The 17,060-nt window shown below is 43.9% G+C and overlaps 2 protein-coding genes across 2 annotated transcripts; both read left to right on the forward strand.

The window, feature by feature from the left end:
- The first annotated feature begins 5,367 nt into the window (after nucleotides 1–5,367).
- Nucleotides 5,368–9,456, forward strand: LOC123149082 (probable tyrosine-protein phosphatase DSP2). Its single transcript, XM_044568614.1, has 5 exons — nucleotides 5,368–5,786; nucleotides 5,877–5,970; nucleotides 8,614–8,671; nucleotides 8,761–8,804; nucleotides 8,905–9,456. The coding sequence occupies exons 1-5, from the start codon at nucleotides 5,497–5,499 to the stop codon at nucleotides 9,076–9,078; spliced, it is 660 nt and encodes a 219-aa protein (XP_044424549.1). The 5' UTR covers nucleotides 5,368–5,496; the 3' UTR covers nucleotides 9,079–9,456.
- Nucleotides 9,457–11,455: 1,999 nt separating this feature from the next.
- On the forward strand, nucleotides 11,456–15,155 carry LOC123149871 (lysM domain-containing GPI-anchored protein LYP6). The gene is made up of 5 exons (XM_044569642.1): nucleotides 11,456–12,183; nucleotides 13,591–13,708; nucleotides 13,795–13,956; nucleotides 14,038–14,069; nucleotides 14,836–15,155. The coding sequence occupies exons 1-5, from the start codon at nucleotides 11,517–11,519 to the stop codon at nucleotides 15,060–15,062; spliced, it is 1,206 nt and encodes a 401-aa protein (XP_044425577.1). The 5' UTR covers nucleotides 11,456–11,516; the 3' UTR covers nucleotides 15,063–15,155.
- Nucleotides 15,156–17,060: the final 1,905 nt, after the last annotated feature.

Below are 17,060 nucleotides of genomic sequence, written 5' to 3' on the forward strand. Positions count from 1 at the left end.
TTGTATTCGAACGTTAGAATCTATCACACCCGATCATCACGTGGTGCTTCAAAACAACGAACCTTCGCAACGGTGCACAGTTAGGGGGAACACTTTCTTGAAATTATTGCGAGGGATCATCTTATTTAAGCTACCGTCGTTCTAAGCAAATAAGATGTAAAACCTGATAAACATCACATGTAATCAAATAGTGACATGATATGGCCAATATCATTTTGCTCCTTTTGATCTCCATGTTCGGGGCGCCATGATCATCATCGTCACCGGCATGACACCATGATCTACATCATCGTGTCTTCATGAAGTCGTCTCATCAACTACTACTTCTACTACTATGGCTAACGGTTTAGCAATAAAGTAAAGTAATTACATGACGTTTAAGTTGACACGCGGGTCATAAATAAATTAAGACAACTCCTATGGCTCCTGCCGGTTGTCATACTCATCGACATGCAAGTCGTGATTCCTATTACAAGAACATGATCAATCTCATACATCACATATATCATTCATCACATCCTTTTTTTGCCATATCACATCACAAGGCATATGCTGCAAAAACAAGTTAGACGTCCTCTAATTGTTGTTGCAAGTTTTTACGTGGCTGCTATAGGTTTCTAGCAAGAACGTTTCTTACCTACGCCAAAACCACAACGTGATATGCCAATTTCTATTTACCCTTCATAAGGACCCTTTTTAAAGAATCTGATCCGACTAAAGTGGGAGAGACAGACACCCGCTAGCCACCTTATGCAACTAGTACATGTCAGTCGGTGGAACCAGTCTCACGTAAGCGTACGTGTAAGGTCGGTCCGGGACGCTTCATCCCACGATGCCGCCGAATCAAGATAAGACTAGTAACGGCAAGTAAATTGAAAAAATCGATGCCCACAACAACTTGTGTTCTACTCATGCATAGAAACTACGCATAGACCTAGCTCATGATGCCACTGCTGGGGATCATAGCAGAAATTTAAAATTTTCTATGCATCACCAAGATCAATCTATGGAGTAATCTAACAACGAGGGGAAGGGGAGTGCATCTACATACCCTTGTAGATCGCTAAGCGAAAGCGTTGCAAGAACGCGGATGAAGGAGTCGTACTCGTAGCGATTCAGATCGCGGTTGATTCTGATCTAAGCGTCGAACCACGGCGCCTCCGCGTTCAACACACGTGCAGCCCGGTGACGTCTCCCACGCCTTGATCCAGCAAGGGGAGAAGGAGAGGTTGGGAAGAATCCGTCCAGCAGTAGCACAACAGCGTGGTGGTGGTGGAGGAGCGCGGGACTCCAGCAGGGCTTCGCCAAGCACTATGAGAGACGAGGAGGGAGAGGGGAAGAACTTCGTGTGTTGCGCTGCCCCTTTGCCTCCACTATATATAGGGGGAGAGGGAGGGCTGAGCTCCCACCTAGGGTTTCCACCCTAGGGGTGGCGGCAGCCCCAATCCCCATCTGGGGTGGCGACCAAGTGGGGGGGAGAGGGAGGCGCACCAGGCATGGGCCTTAGGGCCCATCTGCCCTTAGGGTTTGCCCCCTCTTCTCTCTAGGCGCATGGGCCTTGGTGGGGAGGCGCCCCAGCCCACCTAGGGGCTGGTCCCTTCTCACATTTGGCCCATGTATGCCTCCGGGGCCCGTGGCCCCTCCCGGTGGACCTCCGGACCCCTCCGATGGTCCCGGTACACTACCGGTGATGCCCGGAACACTTCCGGTGGCCAAAACCATACTTCCTATATATCAATCTTTACCTTCGGACCATTTCGGAACTCCTCGTGACATCCGGGATCTCATCCGGGACTCCGAACAACATTAGGTAACCGTGTACATACTTTCCCTATAACCCTAGCGTCATCGAACCTTAAGTGTGTAGACCCTACGGGTTCGGGAGTCATCCAGACATGGCCGAGACAACTCTCCGGTCAATAACCAACAGCGGGATCTGGATACCCATGTTGGCTCCCACATGCTCCACAATGATCTCATCGGATGAACCACGATGTCAGGGATTCAATCAATCCCGTATACAATTCCCTTTGTCTATCGGTACGATACTTGCCCGAGATTCGATCGTCGGTATCCCGATACCTTGTTCAATCTCGTTACCGGCAAGTTTCTTTACTCGTTCCGTAACACATCATCCCGTGATCAACTCCTTGATCACATTGTGCACATTATGATGATGTCCTACCGAGTGGGCCCAGAGATACCTCTCCGTTTACACGGAGTGACAAATCGCAGTCTCGATTCGTGCCAACCCAACAGACACTTTCAGAGATATCCCTAGTGCACTTTTATAGCCACCCAGTTACGTTGTGACGTTTGGCACACCCAAAGCACTCCTACGGTATCCGGGAGTTGCACAATCTCATGGTCTAAGAAAATGATACTTGACATTAGAAAAGCTTTAGCATACGAACTACACGATCTTGTGCTAGGCTTAGGATTGGGTCTTGTCCATCACATCATTCTCCTAATGATGTGATCCCGTTATCAACGACATCCAATGTCCATGGTCAGGAAACCGTAACCATCTATTGATCAACGAGCTAGTCAACTAGAGGCTTACTAGGGACATGGTATTGTCTATGTATCCACACATGTATCTGAGTTTCCTATCAATACAATTCTAGCATGGATAATAAACGATTATCATGAACAATGAAATATAATATAATAATAACTAATTTATTATTGCCTCTAGGGCATATTTCCAACATGGGGACGTTAGGGCGGTTCCTCCTGGTGGCCGGCGAGGCGACGCCGCAATGGGGAAGCAAGAAAGCAGGCGGCGATTCGGAATTGAGCGAGACAAGGGTTGTGCGGCCACCTCATGTGGTACGGTGAGCATGTGCGATGTGCGTGTTGTGCGTTCAGCCTTCTTCTCCCCAGGCTGCTCTTTCTGCCTTGCTGGGCTTCTTTCCCCATGGCTCATGTCTTAATAATCCTATCCTATGCAGACCGGCCCAAAATTCCAGGGTGGGCCGCGGCCCACCCTGTCCACCCTGTGGCTCCGCCACTGCTCCCCTCCCTTAGTAGTTGCACCATCAACATTCGCCTTGATCCACCCTTCCTTTGGGACGCTCCACTTCTGGACCGGGGTTGCTCGCGGAATTTTGCTTGCTCTGTCATTAACATTCTGCCACTCCTCCATGAGTCTCCTCACCATGCCAGCCGTGTCCGCCGCTTCCTCAATCCTATTCCCTTCTCGCGCGTTATTCCGTGCCACCCACAAAGCATATAAACCCTGCACCATTATAGCACGAGCATCGCCCGACGCATCAGCAAACCACGACAGAAGCCATTGAGATAGCGCACTCTGGGAGCTTACTAACTCCGGCGGGATCGCCGCCTGTGCTCCCAATTCCGAGTACAACACTTTCTAGAATTCTGCAGAGTGTGGACAGCTCCAAAACCTGTGTAGATTCGTCTCCTCCCGTCCGCACACAACACAGAACACCCCGGGTTTAATCTTGCGCCTATGGAGCTTAGTTGTTAACCCTTTGATAGTTCTTCTAAATATTTAGATCAGACATCTAAGTATCCGAAGCTTGCCTATGGAACATGGTATGGTATTATCCATCCGAATCGAATCGGATTATTCAAATGTCAAAATCTCTTACCATGTCCTGTGAGACCAGATTCTGAAATCGTTTGAAATTATCCTAACCACTTTCACACTTATTTTTGTACTGCAATTTTAGGATTAGTTAATGACGCGCATTCTAGCAACTGATATTAGCAAAGGGATAGAACGGAAGATGGTCTCTGTGTAGTAGACAATCTTTTCAGTTGTTAACCCTTGGCAATTCTTCTAAATTGTTAGTTCAAACATATGATTATTCCGAGCTTCTATGGAGTATGATATGGTATGAGCATTGTCCGTTTGAATCATATTCGATAATATTTGGATATCAAAATTCTCTTACCATATCCTATAAAACCATATTCAAAAACGGTTTGGGTCGAAAATTTTCCTAACCACTTTCACCCTTATGTTTCTATTGCGATTTAGGATCAATTAATGATGAGCAAATTTAGGTGAATAAGATTAATAGAAAAATCTAGCAACTGATATTAGCAAAGCGGGAGAACGAAATACGTCTCCATCATGCTATCGGCTACATCAACGCATTAGACATGAAGAGGTTACCGCAACACCTTATCTTCACGTCTTCTGACATTTTTGTCTTTTCCCATGCACTCCGTCATCCCCCATTTCACGGACACTTCATCGCACTATCTTCACACAATAGCTCTAACTATTATGTGACTGTTTCTAAAATCTGACCCAGATTTGAATGAGAAATATGGCAAGTTTTGAGCGAATATGCCCGTATTTTTTTTTGTCTGGAAAGCACAGTGTCCAAGCTAATGTATAATGATGCAACAATACATAACGCATGGTTTTATCGTTAATGTTGAAGGTGTATAATATGTATGTTATGTTGGCTTCATCATGAAAAGTGGAACAAAAATTGCTATGCACGGACCAAAGCAAAAATAGTAATAATGATGACAAGTCATACATCTCTTTCTTGTTATACAGTCTCTAATCGCATCTATAGCATGACTCAGCATGTAAGTGGATCTTACGTACATTTCGCTAGAGATGGGCAATGATGTGCATTGAAAAGTGTTGACATCTTGACAAGCCCGTAGTACACGCAGCTGGAATGGCAATAACATACGTTTCACATCAATGATCGGCCTATCATGGTCCCTACTATTGATCATCAAAGGGATAGGATGAGAGTTCCGCCCACACGAAGGACAAACAAATTTACACTTATAGTGTTGCCTCGATAAGACGATTTCAACATTTGTGTTGGTCCCCAGATAATTTTCCCGCGTCAGATAATGTATTTTTTAAAAGGGGTTTTCTTTTTCTCATCTAGGTGAGAAAAATAACAAAGTCTCATCAAACTTCTACACTATGTGATTAACCAAACAAAAAAATAAAAGAAAAAAATCATCATGAATCTCCACGTAAAATCCAACGAAGTAGAAATTAGATGAGACATAGTTATTTCTTATCTAGATAAGAGCTAGCCATACCCTAAAAATATCCGGGACAATCGCTTGAACCAACACACCCTTTCTCATGATTAAGTCATCGGGATTTAATTTTACAGAATTGAACTACAATCACACATGAATAATGGAACCAATTGTGCTAGTAGACACTCTAGATGTCATAACACACATTAAATCACCTCCTTATCCCAAAAATTTCACCTCTCCTCATCAATCATCATCACACCTTTTTCTTGGAGTTCCCTTCCTTCCTCCAATTACCCACCTTTTCCCCCTCTTGCAACCTTTTGGAGTTTCCCTCTCTTCCTTCCTTCATCCATCCTCTGCTATAAATAACCTCTGCCTTCCAGTTAGGCCATCACACCCACACCGCTCAAGCCATCACGCACACAAAGCACACCCATCTCGTGGGGGATTTTACGGTTCTGCCCTTGTCCCTGCCCCCGTGCGCGACCGGGCGCCATCATGAAGCTGGAAATCATGCCCAGGCAGAGGGCCCTGGAGGCGGGGCAGCGGGAGGAGGCCATGGAGATGAGCGGCCTCGAGCTGTGGAAGCACGAGAAGCCCCCCAAGATCTTCCCCATGCCCCCGCCGCTGCCGCCGCTGCTGGCGGCGGCCGGGGCGGGGGGCTACGACGAGGCCACGCTCGTGCCGCCGCTCAACTTCGCCATGGTCGACGACGGCATCTACCGCTCCGGCTTCCCGGCCGCCGCCAACTTCCGCTTCCTCAAGTCCCTCAACCTCCGCTCCATCGTGTGAGGATCCTCCCCGCCCCTCCCTGCTCCGCATGCCTGCAATTATTGCGCTGCTCGTGTTCTGACGTCCGTCGGCTCATCATCGCTCAGGTACCTCTGCCCGGAGCCGTACCCGGAGATTAACACGGAGTTCCTCGAGAAGAACGGAATCAAGCTCCACCAGTTCGGAATCGAGGGCCGCAAGGTAACCAAAAGACGAACAATCTGGCTTTGCTTTTATGAAATTCTCTTCTACGTGTTTCTCTTGATGGCAATTCTTGGGGAAGGCAGAATCACAGGTTATAGATAGATAATCATGATTGCTTTCCGGGAGATACGAGAATTGCTTGCCAAGAACCGAGGCCGTTGATCATGTCGCTATTACGCGTCCTAGATTAGTGAGTACATCTATCTGAATTGCTCGGGGGAGAATCCAATGCGTCCCTGGCTGGATTTTATTTGTTATCAACTGACTTGCCTAATAGGCGCATCTATCTCCTTCCTCCTACCACCAGCCTGGGGATTTTTCAAGTTTTACGCCACATCGGCGGTGGTCCCTTTCAGCATTGGTTTGATTAATCGACCCAGCTGTGCTGCTGATTTTAAACCCAAAAAAAATCCTAATATTCTCGATGGTTTCTAATTGGTTTGCTCCTGTGATAACAAGGCTGGTAGTGAGTGTGCATAGTTCACAAAGCATCTCCATTATCCCCTTTCATTTTATTTTCTTAGTTTTTCTTTTCTTTTCCTTTTCTTGTTTGATTGATATTTTCACTGTTTCTGCAAAGTAGGTAGCTCATGGACTATTTGTTTTTTGTTTTTGATTTTTTGTTTGCAAGAAGGACACAATTTATTTGGTACAGGAATTTTCTTGTAGAGGCTTCAGTGTGAGCAGCTCATGGGGCCTGTAACTCCTATTCACGCCATATGCTCTTGCTCTTTAGGTCGTTTTAAGCAGCTTTAATGGTCCCAACAGGCTATGCCCGGTTTTGTGAATTAAAATTCTTGGTTGATGCATGCAGCACCACTAGTTGTTATGTGCTCTGTTTGGCAACCTAATCCACAATGGTCCATGCGTTAAGTTGATATTGGACTGATCTAGCTGCCCGAGTCAAGTTGGACGAAAATGTATAAAAAGCTCACGCACTGAAGAGGATAAAAGAACAAGTGGTAGTTTTTCACTATGCCTCAGAAAAACATTTTTTTCACAAGTAAGAAAGAAAAGGAAATAATTGAGGGCATGTCAGTATGGCACACAATGATAGCGGGGGCATGTCCAGTGTTGTTCTGTTCTTGATGAGAGGGGATAACACTGGAGGCCTAGATCTGCCACAGTTTTTCGAGATCCGTAAATTGCTCTGTTCACCGAGTAGATGGAACTGAGCATGGAGGACAATACATTGGATTCTTCCTGCTGGCAAAATGATTGCTGATTTATCATGCTAGGTTTCAGTCCTATATAATTTTTAGGCTGGATACCCGCAAAAAAAATTTAGGCTGGATGATTGATTAGATCGCCACATATGGTTTGTGCCAGGGATCTAGCAATGATAGATCTGAGCATGTGAAATCATATTTTAGATGAAACCTTTTTCATTTTTGTTGTTGTACTGTTCCCTGTTTTCATGTGACCATGTACCTCGCTGATGCTTTGCATCTGATGTTGGCATATGCGGTGCTGCTTCTCCATGTGTTCTTGCTGGTTTTCCTGAATAGCAAATGCCATGGTGTTTTACATGTAATTTTACCTTAATTTAAAAGAATTTCATGCCACTTATGAACAAAACTTGCAGTAGATTGTTGGTATGTGAAGTTCCATACTTCTTTAAGAATTAAATTGTACAACAATTTTTGAAGGGACACATATTGTAGCTGAAAAATATTTTCTAGAATTTTACCCTTTTACTTGTGGAGGTTTAGGTGCCCTTATTTGCTCAGTTCATTGATGACAATTGTGATATAGTTGTGGGCAAAGCTTCCAGATTTTTTTTCAAGGGGTGACTACAGTTTTCTTTATTATAATGTTGCTTTAGATATTCTGAATCCAGTACTTTTTTTTGAATAAAAGTACTTTTTTGTGACTAGTCCGTTTTAATTATTTGGGAACTGGTGAAGCGGTCAAGACAAATCATATTTATAGTGTCAAAAACATATTTTATTGCTTTTGACTGATGCTATGAATGACAAGAAACTACCCCAATTATTTCTTTTTTTTTATGTCTGAACTCCCAGGTCATCCATGACCTAATGCATAATTAAGTAGATTTGTCATTTATACGTACCGGTTGTTCTGTTGCTGTAAAGCTGGTTTGTTCCTTCCTATTGGTCTGTGTGTCATAGTTTCTTAGATTAGCGTTGTCATTGTCAGACTTTTTTTGCAATTATAATTATTAGTCAGCAGGGACATCCAAATGTGGTTTGTAGTCCTACCTTCAAAAATAATACATGATGGATAGTTGACCTTATACTGAACCCTACTTCTTTTTATGAAGAAAATCATGTCACTTGATAGACAGACATGGCAAGTTGGGGTTTTTCCCCAATATAATAAGATCTAATTTGTTGAAACCACTGAAATAAAGAAACTGGGGCACTAGCTAACCAGCAGAAAGATTTCAAGGAATTGGTCATCTATTTTTCTTTGTCTGGTTCAGCCTTTACTGGACCTTGGTACATTTAGCGTACAATATTTATCAATGCTATAGATTTATATGTAACTCTATACACCACATTTCATGTTACAACTGCTCATTGTGTGTGTAATTAATTCTAAAGTCTTGATAATTCCACCATTTATGTCCAGAATCTGATGCCTGGTCTGACAATGCCTGAAACTCTGTTACTGCAGGAACCATTCGTCGAGATACCCGATGAGAAAATCCGGGAGGCGCTTAAAGTTGTCCTAGGTACTTCATCTTCCATTGATCCTTCCCATATCGGTCACCTCCATCACAGCATTTCATCTCTCTTACTCCTTTCGTTTTCTTTCTTCCAGATGTAAGAAATCAGCCATTACTTATTCACTGCAAGAGAGGCAAGGTAAGCTTAATCAGTTTTCATTTGACGCTTTTCAGCTGGTATCTTCAAGTCGATAACTTTCTACTTACTCACCGTGCAATACTCTCGTTTGTATCTGCAGCACCGAACTGGATGCGTCGTCGGTTGCATGAGGAAGTTGCAGAAATGGTGCCTGTCTTCGGTCTTCGACGAGTACCAGCGCTTCGCCGCTGCGAAAGTGAGGAGCACCGACCTGAGATTCATGGAGCTGTTCGACGTCGCGAGCTTGAAGCACCTGACCAACTCACATTGTTAACCAAGGGCGAGTGATCGCTCGCCCCCGCCGTCCTCCCAGATTCTAGTACATCTCCATGCTGTCCTCCGGCGGTCACTGAACCGAATCAGCAGTGAATAACTTTTGGAACCCGTAGAATGAATCCATGAGATAGTGACAAGACCTCTGCAAAAAAGAAGATTGAAGAAGAACTTGAGAGCTCTATTTTTTCCCTGCTCAGGTCCCTGCAGATCCTAAGAACCAGAAAGTTGTGGGTAGGATTGCAAGAGGTTTTCTTTTTCTTCGGTTACTCTTGCGATGAATTCACCATTGTTTTCGGGTACTGAAGCTCTGTACTCGAGCAGCATTGCTAGGCAGAGAGCTTGGCTCTTCTTTGCATGAATGCATCTATATTAATCAGAGGCTTTTGGCATGGCATTGGCATGCGACTGATTGGTCTGGTACACATAGAACTTAATGAGTAATGAGCGTATGAATGGCGGGTGATACTAACATGTACTCCCTCCATCCCATAATACAAGAGCGTTTTTGATACTACACTCTTATATTATGGGACGGAGGGAGTAGTAGACATTTGAGACCACAACTCCACGAGGGGGCTGTTCATGTGAAATCCATACGACGAACAACCTCTCCAGGAGATCATGTAATTCGTCTACACACGATAAGACATGGCAGGTCCTTGTGAGACAAAATCTGGACTCTTCTGTTTGCAAATAACATAACTAATGCTGTACCACTGTTTTCACAAGTTTCAGTGTGAGATAGAAATTACACTTGTAGATGTTTTTCTTTTATTTTCGGTCTATACAATAAACAATGCTCTTGCTAGTTTCCCGTATAAAGAAGTAACATGATTTGTGTTAAAAAAAGTAACATGATTTTTACAGTGAAGTAGCATGAATTTCCTTCTTGCTTTCTACGGTAGTCGAATTCTCTAGTGTAAAAGTTGTAGGGTAGGGACTGTGGAAAATCCTATTTGCCGCTCACTACGGCAAATAGTAGCCAAAACACACAGGGGCGTGTAAATTAGGCCGGCACATTCCCCCAAACCGCACATCTTTTTCTTTTCCTTATTAATTCTTTATTATTTTCTTTTTTCATTATTTTATTTTCTGTTTCTTTTTTTCAAAAATTTAGAAAATGTTCAATATCTTTTTAGATATGATCGTTTTTCAAAATAAAATCAGAAGGAACAATTTTTTCGTGTTTTCTAGAAAAATGTCTGGAATTCACAATTCAAAAAATCCCAAAAAAATAATTTTTATTTCTTCAATTTTATTTTGCAAATTTTAAAAGTGTTTGCAGTTTAAGAAAAAATCCGCAATTTTGGAAAAATGTTTGAGTCTTCCGAAAATGTTAAAATATTCAAAAAAATCAAAACAATTAAAAAAGTGTTTTAAAGTTTCAAAAACTATTTGCATTGTCATAACAAAGTTCACAATTTTTATTAAAAAAAATCATATTTTCATTGTTTGATTTTTCACAAAAAATGAAATTTCAGAAAATTGTTGATAATTTCAAATTTTGCTTGTGTTTAAAAAAATTCATAAAAGGACAAAAAAAGGAAATTCCAACTTTTTAAAGCTGAAACATTTTGAGAGCACGTTTTTTTTAATCTGTGAACAATTTTTTAAAATACAAACAGTTTTTGAAATCCCCCAAAAATTGAAAACGTGTTTTTTTAAAATTTTAAATTATGAACAGCTTTTCAAAAACTAAAAAGTAATAAACAGGAAAGAGAAAATTGGAGAAGAAAACCAAAAAACAGTAAAGAAATGAAACAAAAAAGCCGGGTATCCCGACGAAGAAGCAGCATGCATGGGGGAGGGGGAGCCGGGCGACACAATAATCGGTGAGGATTGTTTGGCAGGCCAGAGGTCGGGCAGCTGGATTAGCACCTTGTGGCGGCATAACATTTTGAGATTGACGAAGTCGTCACATACACTTTTGTAGTCGACGAAACGTCTCCTCCTGCTAAACCCTGAAAGAATGTAACCATCTCCCCGCAAAAAAAAAGAAAAGAAAAAGGAATGCAACCATCTTTGTGGCAAATGATAAATTGCAATGGAAACAAGGCAAATCATCAAAGTACTTAAAAATTTCGGGGACAAAAAATTCAATTTACCCGACATAAATAGAGTTGGTCACGAGATATGGGTCCCCTCCTCCACGCACAAGACACAGATTCTGCCAGAAAACAACCTCCCTCCCACCGACGGTTGGGGTCCGCCGACATGGCACCCACATGTCATAGACAGCTGGCCAACCGGCCACCTGCGTGGCATCTGAAGCCTCCACACCCTTCTCGCCTAGTCGGCAGTCTCGGCTCCTCGCCAAAAATTTCGATTCCCAGTCCGCACACTGTGCAGCCAAAAGCCGAGAGAGAGCTCGAGCTCAGCTCCCCACTCCCCCCCTCCCCCCCGAGGCCCCAACCCTAAGCCCCTCGCCGGGCCCCAATGTCGAGGCCGGCGGCCGCGGCCGCGGCGGCGCTGCTGGTGATCCTCGCGGCGGCCGGCGGCGCGGCGGCGAAGACCACGATCGAGCCCTGCTCCAGCGCCGACTCGTGCGCGGCGCTGCTCGGCTACTCGCTCTACGCCGACATGAAGGTCTCCGAGGTGGCGGCGCTCTTCGGCGCGGACCCGGCGGCGCTGCTGGCCGCCAACGCGCTCGACTTCGCCTCCCCCGGCGCCGCCAACCGGATCCTCCCCGCGGGGCTCCTCCTCCGCGTCCCCACCCGCTGCGCCTGCGCCGACGGCGTCCGCAAGTCCGTCTCCGTCCGCTACGCCGCGCGCCCCGCCGACACCCTCGCCACCGTCGCCGACGTCGTCTTCGCGGGCCTCGCCTCCGCCGACCAGATCCGCAGCGCCAACGGGCTCGCCGAGGCGGACCCCGACGCGCTGCTCGACGCCGGCCAGATTCTCGTCGTCCCCTTCCCCTGCGTCTGCCTCAACTCCACCGACAACAACCTCCCCGCCGTCTACCTCTCCTACGTCGTGCGGGTCGGGGACACCGTGCAATCCATCGCCGCCAGCCACGCCACCACTGTCACGGATCTCAGCAATGTGAATGCCATGGGGAGCCCCGTCGTGGCACCCGGCGACATCCTTGCAGTTCCATTATCAGGTAAAATATTTTCCCAATAGCAGGATCGATTAACGCTGCCACTGAACCCGACTGCCTCAACACATTCCACATCATTTTCCAACCAATTGTGCTATGATGTTATCTGCGGATGTAATTTCACCAATAGCCGTGAATACTTTTTCGCTTCTCCGTTTTATACTTGCAACAGATACAAAAAGACCATTGTGAAGGCTGTAAAGCGGCAGATTGGTGATACTTTAGGCCATGAGAAATGTTAAGCTTTTTTAGACAAAAGGCACGGGGCCTGGCTTTATATTGAAAGCTAAAGATTGTTTGCATACAACATACTATGATTATTACCAGGTTGCAGCCCAGACCCAAAAGGATAGAGCGAGGAATGGAACTACCGTGAACAATTAAACACCAAAGTATTTTTGGAACCGATACTAAAACGACAGTCATTTGCACAGTTGGCGGTTGGATGGCAGTGCTCTGGTTATTCAGATTCGGAATTTTGGCTTTTGGCAATTACTTTGAATGATCAGATCAAATGCTCATTTTGGTGTTCATCTATGTGGAGCTGTATGCATTATTTTCCTCGCCTATTTCACTCATAAGCCGACAGCCTTTTTTACAAATAAACATAAGTCATCTTCCAGCTCCTATGTTTGTCAGTGCAGCAAAAGATTGATAAGTCCGGGTCCGCGTGCAACTTCATTAGGCTGAGTCAGAATCTTGTACTGAATTAGCATATTGCTCCAACATTTCCACAAGGCCCAACAGACAGCGGCCATTTGATGAACGTCAACGTTTGGATTTGACGAATGTTGGATGCATAAATACATTTTAATCTGTTTCATATCGGTGGTCCAGGATTGGGATAAAGCATGCTTGAGCCTGCTAGGTTGTAAAAGATTAACTTTTCTGTGTTTGGTGAGGTACATAGGTGATGTGGATACCATGATTGTTATGAGCTCTCATGTTGAGTGCACATATCAATCAGTATGCTAGCTTTTCCTTTGGATAATAGGAATTAGAAAAAATATTCATAGGAAAAACACAGGAATAAGATGACACATACTTATAAATGTTAATTGATGGATCTTTACTTTTATTCATCTAAGGGTTCTTTTACTTCAATTGATTTTCCTCTTTTTGCTGATGGTTAACTATGAAAGGGGAGCCTTGGCCGGTAAAGCTGTTGCCTTCAAGTCCTGGAAACAGCCTCTTGCAGAAATGTAGGGAAAGGCTGTGTACTATAGACCCAAAGTGGTCGGACCCTTCCCCGGACCCTGCGCAAGCAGGAGCTACGTGCACCAGGCTGCCCTTTTTTTTGCTGATGGTTAACTATGTTCAGTACTGATAGTTGAATTGGATCTGCTTGCCTGCTTTGGTACCTCTCTGTTTATTTTTCTAATGATGCCTGCTATTTGTTTCTCTGATTAGCATGCGCGTCTACGTTTCCTAACTTTGCTTCGGACTATGGATTGCTCGTGGCAAACGGGACATATGCACTTACTGCTGGTAACTGTGTGGAATGCAGCTGTGGGCCAGGGGATCTCAAGTAAAGTTACCTTGTCTTTTGTTCAATGTAGTTGTATTACTGAAGTGAGTTTCAGACTGTAATCTCCATTTTCTCTTCCCCCGCAGTCTGTACTGCACTCCAGCTTCATTAGGAACGTCATGTTCAAGTATGCAGTGCTCCAGTAGCAGTCTAATGCTTGGTAATGTGACTACCCAGCCCACCAGCGGTGGCTGCGGTGTCTCGTCTTGCAGCTATGCTGGCTTCGTTAACGGAAGCATTACCACATCGTAAGCAAAAAGAAAACAAATAATCTTTGTTCAGCTTCTCCGGGTTGAAGATACTTACATAATACATCTTTGCGTTTGCAGGCTGTCCTCGGGTCTTCAACCTACATGCCCTGGTAAGTATTCTGTTTTCTTCCCATTTAGTCCACTCTACAAGTGAGTACTGCCTACCGAAAACTGTATGCAACTATTTATACTTATCATCCAAAAGGACAAGGAGATGAGTGAAAATGCATTGATATTGAAACATGTTTCGGAAATATCATTAAGGCCTTCTTTGGTTTGGAGGAATCTTGTAGGAATTTCATAGGATAGGATCCTTTAGACCCCTTTGATTTGTAGGAATAGGATCCTATTCCTATGGAGGAATTCTTTGTATCATTCACATTTATAGGAAAATAAACATTAGGCTAGACTCAGTGGAAAAAATCCTATGATGTGAACCAAAGGGCAACTCCTTTCCTATTCATATTCATAGGATTTGAGATACATGTCATCTCATTTCCTATGATTTTCCTACCCTATGAACCAAAGGAGGCCTAATATGCTTGTGAAATACTGAAACTTGAACCAAGCCGCATCAAGCATTCCCAGAGTCCGATCGATTAACACCAAATAGTTTTTGACTTCTTGTTTGGATACATTGAACAATGGAAAATCAGGTGAAAACAACTGCCAGGTTTCAACGTAATCTGAAAGAATTTTTTAGTACCGAATAAGGGAATTTTCTACTTGCATGCTAAATTCAGGATCAACTTCAACCTCATTTTCAAGATACAAGAAAGGCATATGCTTAGTACTGCTACACGTTTTCTTTTCATTCTCCTGCTTGTCCTGGGCAAACTCCTGTTTCTTATCTGTATATTGCTCCTCCCCTCACAGGACCGCATCAAGTTCCTCCACTCATGGAGCCGTCCACCGCAGCAATCCACGACTCGTACCTTGCTCCATCGCCTTCGCCAGGACCTGGGGAGGCAGGTGGTGATGTTCCTGGTTCGTCTGACCCTGGAGCGTCCTCCCATTCTCTTGCTGGAAGCCTCTCGCCCTCAGTGCATCAGCTGCATCAAATGATCCTCATTCTTTCTCTAGTCTTCTACCTGCATATGTGAATTCTTCTGTAGGGATATTATTGAATGTATTTGTACCGGACGGGGCCCTCATTTGGGCCCGGTGGAAACTCGACGACAAGGTTTTCTAGCTCCTCTCTTGCTCAGTGTGTCTAACTACGTTTGGAGTTTCAGCAGGGTTCTCCATTTTTTACAGGCTTGCTTCTCTGCAAAATTGTGCTGTATCTGTTGCATCCAAGTTTGTGGTTCATCAGATCTCGGTCAACATATCTACGTAGCTTGGTAGTACAATTTCCCCCCGAAACCAAACTCATTAAATGGCAGAAGAAATAAGGAAGACAACTTAAAATAAATGAAACCAAACGCATTATATGGCAGAAGAAAAAAGAAGACAAGTCAAGTTCACAGGGAGCATCTATATGAGACCTCCTATGTGACGTGTTTTGCGTCAAATAGACGCGCAAACTGTACCGACTGACCCAGCTACTGTAGCTTTTGCCTAGAAAAAAACAACTAGCTTTTTTATTAGCCTAAAAAAAACTACTCCAGGGATTCGGCTATTGTAGTGCCTGGAGGGCACTGTAGTGAAACGGACCTGTAGCTAGCTGGTTCACTAGGGTGATTTTACTTTTTGTTATTTTGAACATTTTTTAAAATATGAATATTTTATGAAAAATGCGAATACTTTTTTTGAAATTAATTGGGAACTATTTTTAAAACCGTAAGGTTTCATGAAAATTTCCAGTCATATTATTAATTTTTGAACAAATCTTGAAAACGTGAAAATTTATAAAATTGTGAATTTCTTTTAAATCTGAAAAATCAAAATTTTGAACTTTTTCGAAACATGAACTTTTTAATTTTTTATAGCATAATCGTTTTTGAAATTTGTGAACATTTATTGAAAACGAGAACATTATTTTTAAATTGTGAAAAAATAACAAGCATTTCTCATAAAGTTTGTTCATTGAAAAAAGAGAAAAAAAGGAAAGAGAGAAAAATAATAAGGAAAAGGAAAAAGCGGAAAGAAAATCACAAAAACAACTAAAACAACATAAAAAGAAAATCAGTATCGGAACCTTCTAGAAGGTTCCCAAAAATCAGTAGGAAATCCTACACTAGGCTACGCTCAATGGGCCAGCTCACCGCGAATGATCGCCTCGCCCGCCTGTGTGTTTGGGCAACTATTGGATGTAGTGGACGTTCAATAGAATTTGCCCATCTATTTCTTGTTTCTAGTGAGCGAAATGCTAGGCTTGCTCTAAATGATGCTTTATTCGACCGATCTCCAAACCACCCTCAGTCCGCTACCTGGTTTTTTTGCTCACAAGCATGCATGTAATTCACATGGGGCGGTTGACCGCAACATCCACATGCAATTTTGGCCCATTTGGTTAGTTTTTTTTTTTGAAATAAGGCAAAAGATTTGCCATTTTCATTGATTAAGAAGAAGAAATAGAGGTTTTGGCCCAAGGCCGAATTACAAAGCATTACTCTCGCGGCATTACATTACTCAAAAATTTTGCGCCTGCCAGGCACCACATGGAAGCCTCCTCTTTGATTTTAGCAACAATAACCCCCACCGGCACCGCGCTGTTGCGGAAGACACGAGCATTTCTCTCCTTCCAGATTTCCCACGAGATAAGCATCATTAAAGAGATGAGCGCCCTCCGAGATTGCGAGATGCTACAGGCATTTAGTTGCCACCAATCCTTGACGGATCCTATAGCCACCCAATCTACATGCTGCACATCAACAAGGCCAAGCCAAGTCTTAATCATCCCCTAAACTCTGACGGTGTAGCGGCATTGGAATAGAAGGTGTGCAGCCGACTCTTGAACTTGCTTACATAGGGGGCAAAGGTGGCAGTTTGGCCATCCCCGGCGATGTAGCCTATCCGCCGTCCAAATTATGTTATTGATAACGAGCCAGGCGAAGAACTTGCATTTGGGGGGAGCCCAGTTTTTCCACACCATCAAAGCATTGCTGTGTCGACCAAACCAAGGAACTGAGCTTTGTAGGCCGTCGCCGCCGAATAAA

Source organism: Triticum aestivum, chromosome 7A, assembly GCF_018294505.1.
Source record: "Triticum aestivum cultivar Chinese Spring chromosome 7A, IWGSC CS RefSeq v2.1, whole genome shotgun sequence".
Lineage (NCBI taxonomy): Eukaryota > Viridiplantae > Streptophyta > Magnoliopsida > Poales > Poaceae > Triticum > Triticum aestivum.

Bases quoted from the DNA above. Each gene is read 5' to 3' on its own strand.
- LOC123149082 (XM_044568614.1), top strand. From the start codon at position 5,497: ATGAAGCTGGAAATCATGCCCAGGCAGAGGGCCCTGGAGGCGGGGCAG. The intron at 5,787-5,876 runs GTGAGGATCCTC...ATCATCGCTCAG, and splicing joins CTCAACCTCCGCTCCATCGT to GTACCTCTGCCCGGAGCCGT. The intron at 5,971-8,613 runs GTAACCAAAAGA...CTGTTACTGCAG, and splicing joins TCGGAATCGAGGGCCGCAAG to GAACCATTCGTCGAGATACC.
- LOC123149871 (XM_044569642.1), top strand. From the start codon at position 11,517: ATGTCGAGGCCGGCGGCCGCGGCCGCGGCGGCGCTGCTGGTGATCCTC. The intron at 12,184-13,590 runs GTAAAATATTTT...TTCTCTGATTAG, and splicing joins CCTTGCAGTTCCATTATCAG to CATGCGCGTCTACGTTTCCT. The intron at 13,957-14,037 runs GTAAGCAAAAAG...TTGCGTTTGCAG, and splicing joins AACGGAAGCATTACCACATC to GCTGTCCTCGGGTCTTCAAC.